This window comes from Hesperophylax consimilis, chromosome 20 (genome assembly GCF_061612785.1).
Source record: "Hesperophylax consimilis isolate HC1 chromosome 20, BYU_Hcon_1.0, whole genome shotgun sequence".
Classification (NCBI taxonomy): Eukaryota; Metazoa; Arthropoda; class Insecta; order Trichoptera; family Limnephilidae; genus Hesperophylax; species Hesperophylax consimilis.
Window position 1 is genome coordinate 32,851,361 of NC_142855.1, and position 18,655 is coordinate 32,870,015.

Below are 18,655 nucleotides of genomic sequence, written 5' to 3' on the forward strand. Positions count from 1 at the left end.
GCGTCGGGTCGCTCTGATGATAGGACACAGGGAACACATGGCGGTATGGAGAGTTCTGAAGAAGCACGGGCTCAAACCTTTTCACTATAGGCGCTGCCAAGGCCTCATGGAGAATGACCACTTTTCCAGAGTCGTGTACTGCAGAAGAATGCTGCATAATGTCATAAGAGATGCAGACTTCATGAAAAACATATTGTTTACCGACGAAGCACAGTTCACTAAAACAGGAGTGCTAAATGTGCACAACTTGCACCATTGGGCTGAACAAAACCCCAAGCTTGTTCGGGAGTCGTCGAGCCAGGACAGATTTTCCATCAACATGTGGGCAGGAATCCTGGGAAATCAAATACTCGGTCCAATCGAGTTGCCTCCCAGACTAAATGGACCGATGTATTTGGAGTTCTTACAAGTGCAACTGGGCGAGATTCTGGAAGATGTGAACCTCGAATTACTACGGAGAATGTGGTTCCAGCACGATGGAGCCCCACCACACTATTCGATTGCCGTGCGGAACTACTTGGATGTCGAGTTTCCTGGTCGTTGGATAGGCCGTGGAAGTCCGGCCATTGCTTGGCCACCAAGATCACCCGACCTGACCCCCCTGGATTACTACCTGTGGGGGGCTCTCAAGGAAAAAGTGTATGCTAAGCCAATAGCCTCAAGAGAGCAACTGCTCGAACGAGTGATGGAAGCCGCTGCAGAAATTAAAGCAAATCCTGCAAACTTAAATAATCAAAATATAACAAGACTACACGCTTGCATCGAAAATAATGGTAGTCACTTCGAACAAATGCTCCAATAAAAAAATTAACATAAACTACATGTCCGCATTTTCATTTATTATTTATTGGTAAAATTCTCACAATGTCATTCATTTACACATCAATATTACCTACATATCAATATTTAATAAAATCTGTAGAAGAGTATGCCCGTCGGCATTCAACAAGTTTTTCGACAAGTGTGTCGAAAAGCGTCTTCTCTCTTTCCTACACACTAAATATTAATGGTTAAAAATGAGACGACTGATGCTTGTAAGCGCGCCAATACGTAAAAACAACGAAACTCGAATAAGAATTGCCAGGTGGGTTTTTTAATCGCTTTAATCTGACTTTAAACAATAATTAAACACGTAAAAATTATTTAATATAATATTACAGTACAGTACTTTGAACCTTCGCAATAAATTTATTTGATTTTAAGTTTAGTTTGTAGAACTCCATTTCAATTTAGAGATTTTTTTTATTTTAACAGTCTTATTAAAAAATTTATAAAAACAGTGTGTTTATAAACAAGTTCTGCTAGTTGTAATTATTATTACGCGTGACAGCTGTTTCACCTTCTGACGGCATTATCAAACTTTGGTAAAGCCACTTACAGACGACGTAAGTGATAACTTTCTTTTTTTATTATTCTGGCTTTATTGATTTCCGAGTAAATTGTCGTAAATTATTATTTGCTAATCCCAATATTATTTGCTAATGCTAATAATTAAGTGAAATTTTAAACAATGCAATAATAGGATTATTGCATTGTTAATTTCACTTAATGTCGTTGGTATTTCCAACTGATGACTCAGGGGTTTATTTCCCTGAATAATTAAGTATTTTGGGGTCTAATTATTATGCATTTCATTACATCCGATAATTTAAACAATTTTTATGTTGAATTGGGGTAAGTTTTATGGCTAAGGGAAGGAGTGGAAGGTGAGGAAGTACCTGGATATTCAGATCTGGTCACCAAATACGGCTAGTCATTTCAAGCAACGTTTAAATTCTAAACCTGGATATTCAGATCTGGTCACCAAATACGGCTAGTCATTTCAAGCAACGTTTAAATTCTGAACCTGGATATTCAGATCTGGTCACCAAATACGGCTAGTCATTTCAAGTAACGTTTAAATTCTAAACCTGGATATTCAGATCTGGTCACCAAATACGGCTAGTCATTTCAAGCAACGTTTAAATTCTGAACCTGGATATTCAGATCTGGTCACCAAATACGGCTAGTCATTTCAAGCAACGTTTAAATTCTAAACCTGGATATTCAGATCTGGTCACCAAATACGGCTAGTCATTTCAAGCAACGTTTAAATTCTGAACCTGGATATTCAGATCTGGTCACCAAATACGGCTAGTCATTTCAAGCAACGTTTAAATTCTAAACCTGGATATTCAGATCTGGTCACCAAATACGGCTAGTCATTTCAAGCAACGTTTAAATTCTAAACCTGGATATTCAGATCTGGTCACCAAATACGGCTAGTCATTTCAAGCAACGTTTAAATTCTGAACCTGGATATTCAGATCTGGTCACCAAATACGGCTAGTCATTTCAAGCAACGTTTAAATTCTAAACCTGGATATTCAGATCTGGTCACCAAATACGGCTAGTCATTTCAAGCAACGTTTAAATTCTGAACCTGGATATTCAGATCTGGTCACCAAATACGGCTAGTCATTTCAAGCAACGTTTAAATTCTGAATTAATTAATCAATTACGAAAAAGCGTGGGGTTAAGAATATTTTTTTTAAATTATAGTTGTAATTTATTGTCGATTTTTTAAAAAAATTGCGATATTTTAAATAAAATTTAATAATTATTGTTTAAATAAATTAGCAATCTGGCAGCATTCATTTGCAGGTGGTCAATCCAATGCAGTCATGACGTTTGTGTGAGTGCTTTCCTTTGTCTCAGTGTGTTGCGCAGCAGTTTTATATGAACCGTTTTTTGATTCATCGGGATTGTTTTTAAAACTATACATTCTTTGTACCTTCAAATTAGTGGAAATAAACTTAAGTGTGTCAAGCTGCTCGTTATATTCCGGTAATTCTGGAAGGCTTTTAACATAAGCAATAATATTCATAAATCACATTCCGCGAAGTTGTAAATAACTAAATTTATTAAAAAATATACGTTGTAGGATAGCCTAGCAAGTAACATTTTGACAGAGCACTTACGGTGATTTAAAAAACAACGGCGCTGTTCAAATAATCCAATTATTATTATTGATAAGTACCTAAGTGAGGAAAATTGTTTTTAAAAGTGCTCAGAATTATTGGACTTCGATTATAAATTCAGGAAATCTACTAATTAGTTTCTTAGTTTCAAAATTAGACTATTTAATACGTGAAACGCGTAAGAGGTGAAACCAAAGCATTCCAGAGGTGAAACAATTTAGATACAAAAATAAAACTGATGTGTACAATACAAGAAGACAATCAGTGATTCGCATACGAAAAATGTGAATAATCATTATTGTTAAATAAAATATTTCTTTTCTGGTACTGGATTATGTAATACGGGCTTCGTTCGCAGCAACACGCGAGAGTTGCGATGTTGCTTTCAAATTTTGACAAAGGATAAAACAGTGGTGACATGTGGTGAAAATATGTTTAATTAATTTTTTATTAAAAAAAAACGTTACCGGACAGCAAAGTGCACATAACATTTTTTACTCCAAATGTGCTAAGGAATAGCTGGTTAAAGTTTGTCGGGTTAGTGCCGATACACCCTGTATATAAAAATGCAAAAATCCGTTATATTAAATACATGTAGGATTAGGAAAGATTTTTAAAATATTTATATTGAGGGATCAGAAGGATTTATCGGTCCAGTTTCGGAGTTCTACCGAGCCGAACCCTCTGATATGAAAATACCTGGAGTCCAGTGAATTATTTTCCCATTTGATCTCTGGTGAGTAGACGAGTTGTTGATCTTGTATTGTTTAGTATTTATTATGCTTATATAATACACTTGCATTATGTGGATTGACTAGATGTTCATTTGTGGAAAGTGTGTGGAAGGTTTAGTTTATCCTGTGTGGAAGATTTAACCAGGACATAAAGTCGGAAGAAAAAATATAGTAGAAAAACTAAAAAAAAATCAGCATTCAAAAATCCAAATTAAGCATACGAAAACAATTGTAAAATATTCGATCCATCCCGCCAATTTTGAAGTATTTATTGGCTTGCTTGCTAGTAATATTGTTGTCACTGACTGTTATTAACTAAAGAGAAAATATGCTTTGCACTCAGAACATGGTAATGATTTCTTCGCAGAACAATTATTAAGAATGTGATCCTTTAAAGATACTTTAGGAGAAAATTATGAATTGCACTCCAAGGAATGGTTTGTTTTGAGAGTACGCAAAAATGTGAACATACAGATAATTCATAATTGCCTTCGGAACCGGGATTGGTTTCTTAGAAAATTTGATTTCTTCTCAATTTTGAATAAATTTTTTGTACTGTATATGCATATTTTCTTCACTGAACTCGCAAGAGCTAAGAATAATACTAATAAGTAAAAAAAACCTTCATCCTCTTCCTGAGACCCTGGTTCCATCTTGATGAAAACACTCTCTATGTTGGGACGATTCATGGCACTGCTGTTATACCGTCCTGCCATGTGGCGGTAATTGTTCTCGGCTGAAAATAAAGTAAAACTGAAAAAATAAACATTATTTAATTAGGAGTTGAAATCCGATCATCGTAATTGGTCTCTGCTTAGAGTAAAGTACAACTGTAACAAAGCAAAACAATTTTTTGAGAGATTTTTATCTTAATAGACTTTAGATTAATAATTCCCTGGTTACATCCATCATTCTTTCTGTCCGGTATGCTGGGTATAAATAGCCTCGCCGATAGAAGGAAAACTGCTATTCTGATGACAGAACATAATCTTATGAAGGGCCATATCTGTATTTCTGATATTATACAAACAAAATGTTACCGACAACTCCACGCTAGCCCGCAGGCACACGACTTTTGTTATTCTGAGATGCAGAACTAACCTAACCTAACCTACCTACTAACCTAACCGAACCTATCCTAACCTAACCTATCATTGACATTGTGCCGGTCGGAATAATGATTCTGCTTTTAAATAACTTGTCCCCTAACATATACAGGGTGTATCGGCACGTACCCGACAAACTTTAACCAGCTATTCCTTAGCACATTTGGAGAAAAAAATGTTATGGGCACTTTGCTGTCCGGTAACATTTTTTTTAATAAAAAATTTACTATTAATATTTTCACCACATGTCACCAATGTTTTATCCTTTGTCAAAGTTTGAAAACCCATCTGGCAATATTTTGTTCGAGTTTCGTTGAATAATGTACGTACGTACCTACGTTGGCGCGCTTTTACAATCACAAAGAAATGGCACGGCACCATTCGTCTCATTTTTAACTATTATTATTTAGTGTGTACGAAAGAGCGAGGACACTTTTGACACACTTGCTAATAACAGCTGTTGAACGCGAGAAACGATGCAAATGACAGTGACGGAGTGTGGATTTTTTGTTTTTAATGGAAAAAAATGTTACCGGACAGCAAAGCGCACATAACATTTTTACTCCAAATGTGCTGAGGAAAAGCTGGTTAAAGTTTGTCGGGTACTTGCCGATACACCCTGTATATTGATAATTAGTTTTATTAACTGGAAATGTAGATTTCCTATAAAAAACGTTTGAATTGATTGGTTTTAAAGTAGCTACAAATAAATTGCAGTAGGAAAAAAACCACATCCCTGGCGGTTAAAAATCGCTGTGGTGAAACGCAATTTATAAATTATCAATATATTGTTAACGGCCGCTTTTACCAATGAAACGACAGAAGATTGACCACTCAGAACGCATGTGCGAGTAACGTTGTACACTAACTCGGTCTTATCCCCCCCGTAAATATACTGAGTGAATGAATGACAAAATAGATAAAATTTACCAATGGAATCGGTTAAATTTTTTTCGTCAATTTTAAATCAACTAACTAAACGCTTTGATTAAATTTGTGACAGCGGCCGTCAATAAATAATGAACGAACTCGTCTAGCTATAAAAACTAATAAATCAAGTGCTAAGCAATATATACGTACATTAAACAATCGCCAATTAAGGAGGTTAGGTGTTACTTAGACAACATGGCGAGAACCCACCAACGTATAGGGCGGACAATTCCGAAGTGTTGAAGAAACGTCACAAGAATAGTAGAAATGCTTAACTAAATAAACGAAACTTTGCTATAAAAATGTATATGTATAAAATGGTTATTGAAATAGTCTCAAGTTGTATAAATTTAACACAATCAATTGCGTTGTAAGGTTTTAGGAAGTAAATTACAGGACATATCCACAGAACACTGACAATCATTAATGAAATTTATAACAAAGTGCCATTATCGGGCGGTAAACCTGTCAAAAAATGCGATATCTATGGAATAGGACTTTCATTTTAAATCGATTGTTTTCTGCTTCCAAAGTAGGTATAATGAACACGACTAAAAATAATAGAAAACTCTCTAAAACAATTATTTGGGACAATTTTTTACTAGGTGAATACATTCCCAAAGATAATTTTAATTATAAACTAGTCGAATTCCGCTGAATTCTTAGAATTTACAAAATATATGTACAGCACCGGGCTATTTTCAGTATTATGGGCACAATTGAGTTCGAAATTTTAATGTCGTTTTCTCAGGCTGTATGATAATGCTGAACTGACTAAAATTTTGCAAACGTACAAATTATATTATGGTCTTAAGTACAATCATTAACAACTTCTTGGTAATGTTGCATTTTTGGAAAAAAATAATAATCTTACATTTTACTATGAATTATAGTCTGAAGAAATTCAGTCTTACATTTACTATGAATTATATTCTACTATGAATAGTCTGAAGTGGAATCATTAACAATATCTTTGGAAAAAAATGCTCTTAACCCTAGATTCATAACCTTATCCATTATGAGGAACATTATTCATAAAAATTCGTCTCACAGACGACTAAATTTAAGTGACGAATTTTGGGGTACTTGTAAACAAAATAAATAAATTAAGTATGGCACTCTTTAATATGTTTAATTAGGTAACAAAAAAAATAATAAACGAGTTAAAATTATATTTCATCAGTACATTCCACACACATGAGGCCGCGATGGTCCATGCCCATAAACTTTTTGAATTGCTTGCATTGGAACCTTGTCATATGCCGTTTTTTATAATCACAATAACCACAAACCTTTTTTTGAGTACCACTTGGACCGGGTGTGGCAATGGTAGGCATTTCATGTTTTGCAAAGAATGTTTTCAAAATAACTTGCAGTCTCGTCAAAAGTTACACTATTCATAAACATTCGTCTCTCAGACGTTCAAAGGTCTATAACTTGTCCACAAGACTTCACTGCGAGGCAAGCGCACCCGCGTTACTAATAAACATGCGATCTAGGAAGGTACTTGAGAGGTCATCATTCTATCTCTTTCACCCGAGACACTAGAAACAAATTTACGTTTTGTGCGGTCTGTGGGACGAATGGTTATGAATCTAGGGTTAATATTCCAAATGCATTTTCCACTATCCTTCTGGCTCGAGACAGCCGATAGTTAAAAATTTTATTCGGTTTATTGTTCAACAAGGCGTTTTTGTCTCATTAAAAAATAATTCAGCGGAAACGCTGATGCGTTTCACCCACTATAACGTATGGTAACGGTTCCGTCCTGTTACCAGTGGCTGATCAGGTGGTATCACTGTTTCTTCTATATGAGCCAACGTCTACCGTTATACATTTATAATTAGCATCTTCTAAGGCCAACAATACTGTGGAATTTTGACTTTTATAATTCCAGTAGTCTGAACCGCCATTTATTGGACACTTAATATTGATATGTTTACCATCTAGAGCACCAATTGAATGTAAATAGGAAAATTCCAGATGTTTACAAATAGCTTCACAAACTTCTTTGACTATATTGTTTAGAGTGGAAAATCCTATGCGATAGCTGAATCCTATAGATCGAAATGAATTTCCCGTAGCCAAAAATCTGTGGTTAATAAAAATATTTGATTGTTTCAGTTGAGCAGTGTAAAGACGACTCGAGTAAGTTAAGAAGTAAGTAATTGCTACAACAGTGCGATGAAAAGGCGCATTGAGAAAATTGGCCAAGCGGGGAAAGGACGTCCCACCACAGGCAATCTTGATATCACATCTATCGTAGATTTATCAGACGCCCACGACCAGTGGGGCGTACAAAAGGAATGGGAGTCCTGATGGAACTGTGGCATTATGGGAATGATGAGAAATTCCCAGGAAATAAGGCAAAAAACAAGATCTGGATGAAATAGATCACTTTTTCTGGGCATGACAAAAGTGATCTATTTCGGGCAAGATGTAAAAAAAAACTACCAAAGATAGACCAGTTGAAAATGAAATTAAATTCGGCCGTGCACGAAGCCGAGCTCAAGCAGCTGGAGGGGGAGGAACAACTGCGTAGCTATCGCTACGACCACACTTATGATGTTGATATGGAATAAAAATATTGATTAAATTTATTCAAAACTGTCAACATTGTAAGTGTGGTCTCTGTTGTTCTTCCTCCAGTTGCTTGAGCTCAGCTCATGGCCGAATACAGATTTGGTAATGTTTTTGCCGTCTTACAGAAAAAAAGTTATGTATGTCTTGCCCAGATCTAATTCTACGCATACATCTAGCGAACAAAACGCGAACTGAACCACGAATTAGTTCACTATCCCGGCCACGATTCTGTGCAATTCTGTCGTAATACAGCTGTTTTGGAAACTTAGTAACTCAGTAAGGCTGAAATACTGTTACTAATATAGCAATCTTTTCATACTTGTACTGTTATTTTATTTATATACTGTAGCTAATATAATAATATTTTCATACTTGTTGTACTGTTATAATACTGTAACTAATATAATAATATATTCATACTTGTTGTACTGGTATTATACTTATGCACTGTAACTAATAGAACAATATTTTCCTACTTGTACTTACATACTGTAATTATAATGTAATAATATAAAAGCCCAATAGGGCGTTAATAAATAAATAAATACTTAAATAAATAACTTTTTTCAATAATATACTCATATGATGATGTGATGTTTACATTTCTGGATCTATATCAAAGCCATCCTTATCTTGGGGATCAAAAGCAAGAAGTTTACAAAATTAAGAATGCCCGTGACACTGCAGTTAATAATATTATATTTGAAATGTTTGTTGTAACTTAGTAGTTATTATTATTAAATAATCTATGTTATAAACATCTCTGAATGTTTAAAAAAATTAAAAAAAAAATATCTTTATAACAAGTTTTAGGGCATCAACTATATTGCACGTACACTACTTTTATAAACAATGATATCGTATTTTTGGAACTCTGTGCATATAAGGAAAAAGAATCCCCCGTTGACAGGTTACTTAATTTGTAACTTTATTTTTTCCGGGACAGTCGCGCGCTTAACTTTTTTTTGATTTTTTCTTGAATCTTAGACGTAATAATAATAATAATCTTTACGGACGTCAAATTGTTCTTCTGAAATTCGAAAATGATTGCGATAGCTTTTAGTATCTTCTAACGACGTATAATTTAATCCTTATGATCTATTTTGTAGCCCACATATGAAGTTTTTGTGCTTTTTTAAGTTCTAAAGTTCGTTCTGTAAAAGTCCGAAATCATAGGGACGCACGCAGCGATAATTTCATTTCACTTGACGCCATCTTGATTAATAAAATCTAAACTAAAAGTGTGAATGGGCCATATGCCAGGTGTCGAATATGTGTATATAAATGGGTTTCAAGGCCAGAGCGGAGTTATATGCCGATACACTATAAGATTGTCCATTGGGGCTTGTTGTTTTAAACCGGTACATATACTAACCTATCCTAATCTAAAATCAAAACGTTTTATATAAAAAAAGAAATCGTATTAAGCATTGCCAGCGATCCCGAATAATTACCTAAGTAGGTAAATAAAAATTAATACATTTTAAATAAATATATAATATATATTTATTTAATATATAAAAGATATACCTGGTAAAATTATTGTTTTATTGTACATACCAAATTAGAGAATTATTGTCAATTATTATTAATCGCATTTAGATTTTTGCGTTTCTGATTATGTGTTACGTGGTTTCTATTGTTAGGTTGGCAGTACTGCCTACAAACAAACGCGAATTATGCGCAAACTTCATATCGGTGTTCTGTCAAAATGGTGTGTCGGTTGGCTAATTTTCGCGTAAATTATTATTTACGTATATAATATTAATTATCAATATTTTTCAAAATCGTAAATGCAACAAGTTGTTGTTCATTGTCGTTGAGTTGAATCAAATGTTAGTTTTTGTGTTTGTTTAAATGCGTATAAAAAACGTCAGTTGCAGGTAAAGAATTGCCATCAGTTACGCTCCTTTTACTAATGAATGTGAATTGTTTCTATAAATAGTCAATTACCGCCTCATTAGATAACAAATTTTCTGTGTTGTACTAACCTGCAACTAGAGTTACTCACCTTGTTATGAGATTTCTTTGGATAACTTCCAATAATTGGGCTAAGTGTGTTTTATATTATCCTCCCCAGACTGTCTGTCTGTTAGTGTAAATGTTATGTAATAAGTTTTATATGATCCTCCATTAACTGTCTGTCTATTAGTTGTTTTGTAATAAGTTTTTAATGATAGGTAATTGTCATCCAACCATTTATTCAAACTGTTTATATCTACATACGCAATGTCTAATGTTCTTCAGTCTATGGCTGGAGATAACCACTTTAACACACAACACAACGCAATAAATGCGTATTTTGGAGACAATATAATTAATTTACCCGTCTGTAACTTTTTGCATACATCGGTTTTTTGTTAAATAAAATATACAAGCATTACTGCTGGTGGCATAATGCTTGTCTATGACTTTATTATTGTCTGTGTAAAAGTAACCTAATTTGTTGACTCATCCTTTTTCTTCGCCATTCGCCCAGTCGCATCACCTGGTTTTTGTTCTTCTTTATATCGCTTACACTGTTGAACCCACGAAGTTAAATTTATCTTCCCGTGCTTGTGATATTTATTAGTAAGTTTTACTTATCACGCTAATCATTTTAATAGCGGCCGTTATCGGTACACCTAAGTCAGGAAATCTATTGGCCTTTTGTTTGGGGAACGTTCAAACTGTCAATTAGACGTCTGCTTATTTTAATAAAAATATTTTTTAAATTAGTTTAAAATTAAATTAGTCTGTTAAAAGCGGATTAGTGACTCAATAAAAGCTTTACCGGCTTAACTTTACTTATGGTTCTAGTTATATTGAGTTATCCGACAAATCTTTCACCAGATTTCAAATGTCAATTTCAAGGTCGAGATAGTCACAATATGTATTTCGAAAATAAATGTTTCACATAAGATATCATTGTTTTGACAATATATTTAACCAAACAAAATATAAGGCTCATTTAAAATAAGGTTCCCTTACAGCTATGTTCTGTTTCAGGTATATATAATTACTGAAGCCTACGACAGCGGTGCCATGGATCTAGTAAATCCAGAAACTGTTTCCATCAAGACGGAACTAGGGCTCCAGGAAGAAGGCGGAAGTGAAATGCCGTACACGGATCTGGACTTTGACCTCCCAGATGTAAAGAAGGAATGTTTGCGATATGCGGAGAGTACTCAGACAGCCAGTTAGTTGCATTGCTTATGTTAAATAAATTATATATTATTATTCCAACCTCCCTACCCCAATGGAGAATACTCCACACGAGTCCCAACTGCTCTTAAGCTCTTGGCGTAATAGTATGTTGTGTGGCTTAAGGTCAAAAGGAGGGGAGGGAGGTGGAAGTAACTGCCTATTCAGATCTTATAATTTCAATCGATTTTTAAATGAAAAAAAATGTTTATAGCAGGGCGATACCGATAGTATCTCCCACTCTGGAATATAATATCATGTATCACGCTTGGATTTTATCCCGGTATTACTAGTCGAAAGCCATACCTTACGATCACAGAAGCCGCCAATGCACACAATAAAAGCTCGATTCCTTAAGTTTTCCACATCATCCTCATACGTTAAAAATACACATCGATGGAAGAAAACATAATTTCGTTGATTTAAAACAACTCTGAAGGTGCTCCAGAACAAATACCCTTTCCTTCCTAAAGCGGACATCATTCTTATTAATTTTCTCAAATGAACCTTGAACTCTCTTCAACTAATTCTCACTTCTGCAGGGTTAAAAAAATATGTATTTTATCAAAAATATTTAATTTTGAAAAAAATTGTTTTGTTTAACATTAATTGTCAATGTACGTACATGTTGTTTTATAGCTTGCATTAATGTGGAGACTATAACCGTCAAGGCGGAACTCGGACGCCGAGAAGATAATGATGGGGGATTCCCTTGTATGGAAGTTGACATAGACCTGCAGGATGTTAAAAAGGAATGCTTAGAACGCTTTGAAAGAATTGACCAATCCGGTAAAAACAATTTCTTTTCTGAAATTTAACTATTTCTGACATCGTGATTTGTTAAAAAAAATTTCAAATTCTGTCCTTTCTTATGCTAAGTATAGATATTAAGTGGTACTAAGCATTTATAATCGTGTTATTTTATTTCTTTCAACAGATATCGTCTTGACGCATCCTGTGGAAAAACAAATAATTTGGCCTCATTTTATCTACTCCCATTCTCATAAGTCGAATTTAAAAAGGCACTTACGCACACATGCAGGAAGAAAACATTTTTCATGTTCGGAGTGCGACAATTCATATTCTCGAAAAATTGATCTTACGTTTCATATTCTGACTCACAGTGGAGAAAAACCTTTTTCATGTTCTAAGTGCATCAAATCATATTCTAGAAAAAGCTATCTGACGAGACACATGCTGACTCACAGTGGTGAAAAACCTTTTTCATGTTCTGAGTGCAATTTTGTATCTTATCAAAAAAGCAATCTGAAAAGCCACATGCTGACTCACAGTGGAGAAAAACCTTTTTCATGTTCTAAGTGCATCAAATCATATTCTAGAAAAAGCTATCTGACGAGACACATGCTGACTCACAGTGGTGAAAAACCTTTTTCATGTTCTGAGTGCAATTTTGTATCTTATCAAAAAAGCAATCTGAAAAGCCACATGCTGACTCACAGTAGAGAAAAACCTTTTTCATGTTCTGAGTGCAATTATGCATCTTCTCAAAAAACCACTCTGAAAAGCCACATGCTGACTCACAGTGGAAAAAAACCTTTTTCATGTTCTGAGTGCAATTATACATCTTTTCAAAAAAGCAATCTGACGAGTCACATGCGGACTCACAGTGGAGAAAAACCTTTTTCATGTTCTGAGTGCAATTATGCATCTTCTCAAAAAAGCAATCTGAAAAGCCACATGCTGACTCACAGTAGAGAAAAACCTTTTTCATGTTCTGAGTGCAATTATGCAACTTCTCAAAAAACCACTCTGAAAAGCCACATGCTGACTCACAGTGGAAAAAAACCTTTTTCATGTTCTGAGTGCAATTATACATCTTTTCAAAAAAGCAATCTGACGATTCACATGCGGACTCACAGTTGAGAAAAACCTTTTTCATGTTCTGAGTGCAATTATGCATCTTCTCAAAAAAGCAATCTGACGATTCACATGCTGACTCACAGTGGAGAAAAACCTTTTTCATGTTCCAAGTGCATCAATACATATTATACAAAACGCAATCTGACGAGGCACATTCTAACTCACAGTGGAGAAAAACCTTTTTAATGTTCCAAGTGCATCAATTCATATTCTACCAAAAGCCATCTGAAGAGACACTTGCTGAATCACGGAGGAGGAAAACCTTTTTCATGTTTGGAGTGCAACTATTCATGTTCTCAAAAAGACGTTCTGAAAAGACACGTGTGGACTTACAAGGGAGAAAACCTTTTTCATTTTCAGAGTGCAATTATACATCTTCTCGAAAAAGCCATGTTTCGAGTCCAACAATTCGTCTTCGCAAAAATACCAACTGACGAGACACATGATGACTCACATTGGAGTCAAACCTCTTTCGTGTTCTGATTGCAACAATTTGTATTCTAAAAAAAGCTATCTGACGATTCACATGCTGTCTCACAGTGGAGAAAAACCTTTTTCATGTTCTTAGTGATATTATTCATGTTCTCAAAGGGGCACTCTGACGAGCCACATGCAGTGGTGAAAACCTTTTTTATGTTCTGACTGTAGCTATGCATCTTTTATAAAAAGCAATCTGACTAGTCACATTCTAACTTACATTGGAAAAAAACCCTTTTTTATTTTTCAAATGCAACTATGATCTCTGAAGGGCAATCTGATAAGACAAATGCTGACTCACAGTGGAGTTAACCTTTTTTTTGTTCCGAATGAAACTAACCATGAACTCGAAAGGGAGATTTGAGAAGACACGTTATAATTAACAGAAGAGTCAGGAAAAAAAATTGCATGTTTCACATTCAACGATAAATATTCTCGAAAGGGTTTTCTAATGAACCACATGCTGACTCACAGTTAAAAGTTTCCGTAAAACATTTTTAATTGAAAATTTTAACCACACCTCAAAATTCTCCATGAAATGCAAGATAAATGATACACACGAAAAACGTTAAAATCTTTAGTTTAGCTGATGTTAAAAAGCTTGATTTTATTTACTCTTCTCGGACGCAACTACGACTCTCACACAGCTCGTGCATCTTAGATCATTAAAAATATATTTAAATTTTAAAGATAAAATGATAATACCAGAACGAAACGATGGATGTGTTGAATTGTGCCAGCCAATTGGTCGCGGCTTATTCAAACATGAACTCAATTAAACAGATTGACCCGTCATCTTGGACACTGATATTAATGTACAACTTGTTCAATTTTACTCCATTGTTAATTTTGCAATCAAAAATATTGTATCCTTGACAATTTACAGGCAAACTGAATTGCCGAAATGGTTCTCAAAAGAACTGATAGACTTAATTACAAATTCGCCTGGCTATCGATCATATTTCCTTTCATATATTGAGGGCAGAATATAATAAGCTCTCTACAAACTGTTATAACAGTTACATGTGTGTTGTCGAAGGCTCTCTCATAGAGGACTCGAATTTATTTTGTAAATATGTTAAATTCCAAAAAGAAAATTGCACTTATATTTCTAGTACTATGTCATTTGTCATTCGATTGTAAACTATCACAAAATCTACAGGAAACTGTTAATCTGTTTGCTGAGTTTTATGGTGGTGTATAATATATGTTATTAAAAGTGTAGACAGTAAGTACTCTTGTTCTAATTTGGTTGAGAACCTTAATATATCTGACTATGCAGTCACTATAGATGACGTTATATATAATCTGGAGAGTCTTGATTCCCCCAAATCCGCAGGACCCGATAAATTTCCACCTAGATTCCTAGTTAATTGTAAACATTCATTATCACATCCCTTACATAAGTTATTTATGAAGTTACTCTCATCAGGTGTGTTTCTTTTGGAAGGTTAGTCATTTGATGCCTATTTTCAAAAAAAGGAAAAAAGAGCGAAGTAACAAATTATAGGCCAATATGCATTATAACATAAATTTAACAATCTTTGTTATCATAAATGATTATACTCTGTAAATTGATTGATTATTCAATAAAAGGAATTGATACAAATCTTATAATATCTCGTTGTATGCACCAATAATTTTTTCGTTTTTTGTATCATTTTTTTTAAATTATAGTGAATGCATCAGTATTGATTGTTGACAATGTGCATTTTTTCTGAGCAATGGAAGTAGCTCGTTGGGTTAGCGGTTCGGTTAGGTTGGTTTAGGTTAGTTTGGGTTGGTTTGGGTGGTTTTGATTTGTGGAATTCTTCCGTGGGTACCTTGCTTGTTACACTCAAGGTTTCTCCTAATTCTTTTTATAAATATTCATCATCCTACTGTAATGTAAAATGCCCCCATCTTGGAAGTCAGTGTAATATAAATGGTGTTTAGGCCCCAAATTGGAATCGAACCAAGGGCAGGTTAGGCTAGCTCGTGGTAGACAGGTAAAAATCTAAGTTCATCAGGGCGTGGGGGACTCTCTGTTCACTTCCACGTCCCCAACGGTCAGTATATGGGGAAAGGTCACTTCAATTATCACAAAACAGAACTTGTAGGACAAAGGTTTATTACAGTAGAATTACACGGGGAGCACATATTAGCTTTAAAGAACACATATTATCGAATTCTCTCTCCCCCTCAACAGGGTGAATTGGTAACTAGGTGAATTTATGAATTGAACACAATAAAAGGGGGAAAATTCTGGAGTTGCTTACTGCTTCGCCATGTCATGCTGGACGCTCGTGGCCACAATAGAGTCCGTTTATGTTGCGGTTCGGTCGCGTGATTTCGCGGGTTCCGGTAAGGATTGCGTCATGCTCGAGTGAGCGATGATTCTCGCGGGGCGCAGGGAACAGTGTTCGAGGCCGTGGTTGGATTTTGACTGGCGGCCGGCACACGCGGGAGCGACGGCGCGCTTGACCATTTGTTTTGCGTGCTTTGTCCGCGGGGTGGGGATCTAGGGTGACCGTACTTTAATGTATAAGGTGACTGTGCTTTAATGTATAGGGTGACTGGGCTTCATCACACATTCCCTCTCCGCCAGTAAAAGGCGACGTGGTAATGAAGCAAAAGGCGCAGAAAAATCCTTTTCACCTTGTTGTGAGAGAAGTAGAGAGTAAATTGCAGTGTTGATTTGAAAAAAGAAAAAAAAATACATGGTTATGCAATGGTGAGAAAACATTAAAGGTTATGCGATTGAAAAAAAGGACTCTAAAATTTCATTTGTCTGTAAGCTAAGTTTAAAGAGCGTAGTGTTTTCGTAAAGTACCAAGTGGACGTAATTTCACTGAAGTTATGAAGTTAGTTATTTGAAACTAACTTTAAGCACCTGTTGACAAGCCAATTCAATCGGCTTAGCAGGACTTGTTTTTTGATATTATGTATTAACTATTTATTCAATAAAAAAAAAAAAAATAAAAAAAAAAAAAAAAAAAAAAAAAAAAAAAAAAAAAACACTTTCACTGTAACTTGACCCATTTGAGATTGCACTCAAGTATTCACTAGGGCCTTAGAAATTGAACTGTGCTTCTTGGTTGTGGTTGAGATAAGTTGTTGCGGAGGTCGAGAAGTATCCGGGTTCTGTTGTCGTACCAGCATGAATTCCATTATGCTGATGTGGTGGGGCAGTGGTTGTCAAGGTGAAATGGAGTTGGTAATAACATGGAGTAATACCAGTAAGTTGATTGATGGTTTAAGCGCACAATGGCTATTATGTTGAGTTTGTACAACGGCAAGTGGTTTGGCAGGAACATAACTAACCATGAGCTGACATGCTCGGAGGTTGGTTTTTTAATATTGTTTGTATGGTGAGACAACTTGATTTGCAACTGCACGCACGACTCACACCTAATTTGGGTGCGGTCGAGTGTTTTTGGTACGCAGAGATTGTAGAGATGTGAATGACGGAAGTGAAGGCGGCAATGAAGTGAAGATCAGCTTGCAGGTGATGAGGAGGGCTGCTGGTCTTCTTTTTAATCCAGGGACAGGTTATTATTAGAGCCAAAATTCTTGAAGTTTACCTGCCTGGTAGACCAATGATGCAAAAATGTTTTAAGAGAAACAATTTGTGTTCAAGAGAAGAGATGAAAGAGAAAAAAAAACGTAGTTGGTTAGAGAGAAGAGAGATAATCGATATGCTGACTACACTATGGGTATCCCGAGATTTGGGAAGACAAAAAGTATCACGACTGGTGTGAGGTTACCTATTTGATACTGTTGTATCAAAAGCAAATACAAGGTATAGGTAGGTGGTTGTACAGTAGTAACACCAAGTTTCTGAAAGAAGTTGGCCTTCAATGGCCGGTGTTAGCGCTTGAGCGATAGCAACTTACGACTTTCAAAATTACAAGATATGTGTGTTGATTACCTTGGAATGGGGTGAAAAGGAGAGATTATTTGAAGTAAATTTCATGGATAAAGATTGTCTTACAGACAGACGATACGCTATACACTTCACTTTCCAGATTCATGAACTTAACCTCAAGGATAATGAGGGATGAAAAAACATACATGGAGTTGAGCGAGAAGGTCTGTTGGTGATTGGGCTGATTTCCAATTCGATCTCTATGTGAGAACGAAATATGGTCAACCAGCAGATTTCCTAGCTCCTTACAAATATACATGAATATGATGAAAAGGTGAAGGATGGAGGGTTGAGCAGCGAAAATTGATGGTGACTAGGCTAGTTCCCAATTCGATCTCTATGTGAGGACGAAATATATCAACCAGCAAATTTCCTGACTCTTTACAAATGTACACGAATTTGATGAAAAGGTGAGGGAGAATATACAGTAATAACAATCTAAACTTTCACGTGTATTTGGTGAAAGATTAGGGGTCGTTTTTTAATTTTCTACAGTTTATGAGAACATGATGGACCCTTGCTCAAATTTCACAAACCTGGGAGTTTTCTTATTCGTCTCCCAGATAACAAGTTAGGTGTTTTTGTGTCAATGTCCCGTTTGACCTCCCACGACACGATACCTCTTAACCAAAAGTGAAGCTGATTGCTAGTCCATGGTCAATGAATAGTGGATGATTCTTGAGTACGCTGACAAGAATTCCACAGGTATCAATAACCGAAAAATTGCTGAATGCACAGCTTCATGTTTGTTGAGCAGTGTGATGATTTTTAACAAAAGGTCCCGATTAAGGGCGACAAGTCGGGATAAAAATGATCTACGTCCGGTAGAACAAGTACATAGTGTCAATTTATTTAAAGAAAACAACAAGATATTGCATCGTTCGCACGAATCAT

General features: G+C 35.4%; 1 protein-coding gene across 2 annotated transcripts; it reads left to right on the plus strand.

Moving 5' to 3' along the window:
• The first annotated feature begins 10,790 nt into the window (after window positions 1–10,790).
• Window positions 10,791–13,622, plus strand: LOC149414575 (uncharacterized). 2 transcript variants are annotated; one of them, XM_089644025.1, is made up of 4 exons: window positions 10,791–10,884; window positions 11,302–11,491; window positions 12,136–12,285; window positions 12,434–13,622. In XM_089644025.1, the coding sequence occupies exons 2-4, from the start codon at window positions 11,338–11,340 to the stop codon at window positions 13,378–13,380; spliced, it is 1,251 nt and encodes a 416-aa protein (XP_089500151.1). In that variant the 5' UTR covers window positions 10,791–10,884; window positions 11,302–11,337; the 3' UTR covers window positions 13,381–13,622. The 2 variants fall into 2 exon arrangements, with proteins under 2 accessions (XP_089500151.1, XP_089500152.1); XM_089644026.1 differs by lacking the exon at window positions 12,136–12,285.
• Window positions 13,623–18,655: the final 5,033 nt, after the last annotated feature.

Excerpts from the sequence above, each read along its gene's own strand:
- LOC149414575 (XM_089644025.1), top strand. The coding sequence starts at position 11,338 with ATGGATCTAGTAAATCCAGAAACTGTTTCCATCAAGACGGAACTAGGG. Across the intron at positions 11,492-12,135 it reads GGAGAGTACTCAGACAGCCA|CTTGCATTAATGTGGAGACT; the intron begins GTTAGTTGCATT and ends GTTGTTTTATAG. Across the intron at positions 12,286-12,433 it reads TGAAAGAATTGACCAATCCG|ATATCGTCTTGACGCATCCT; the intron begins GTAAAAACAATT and ends TTCTTTCAACAG.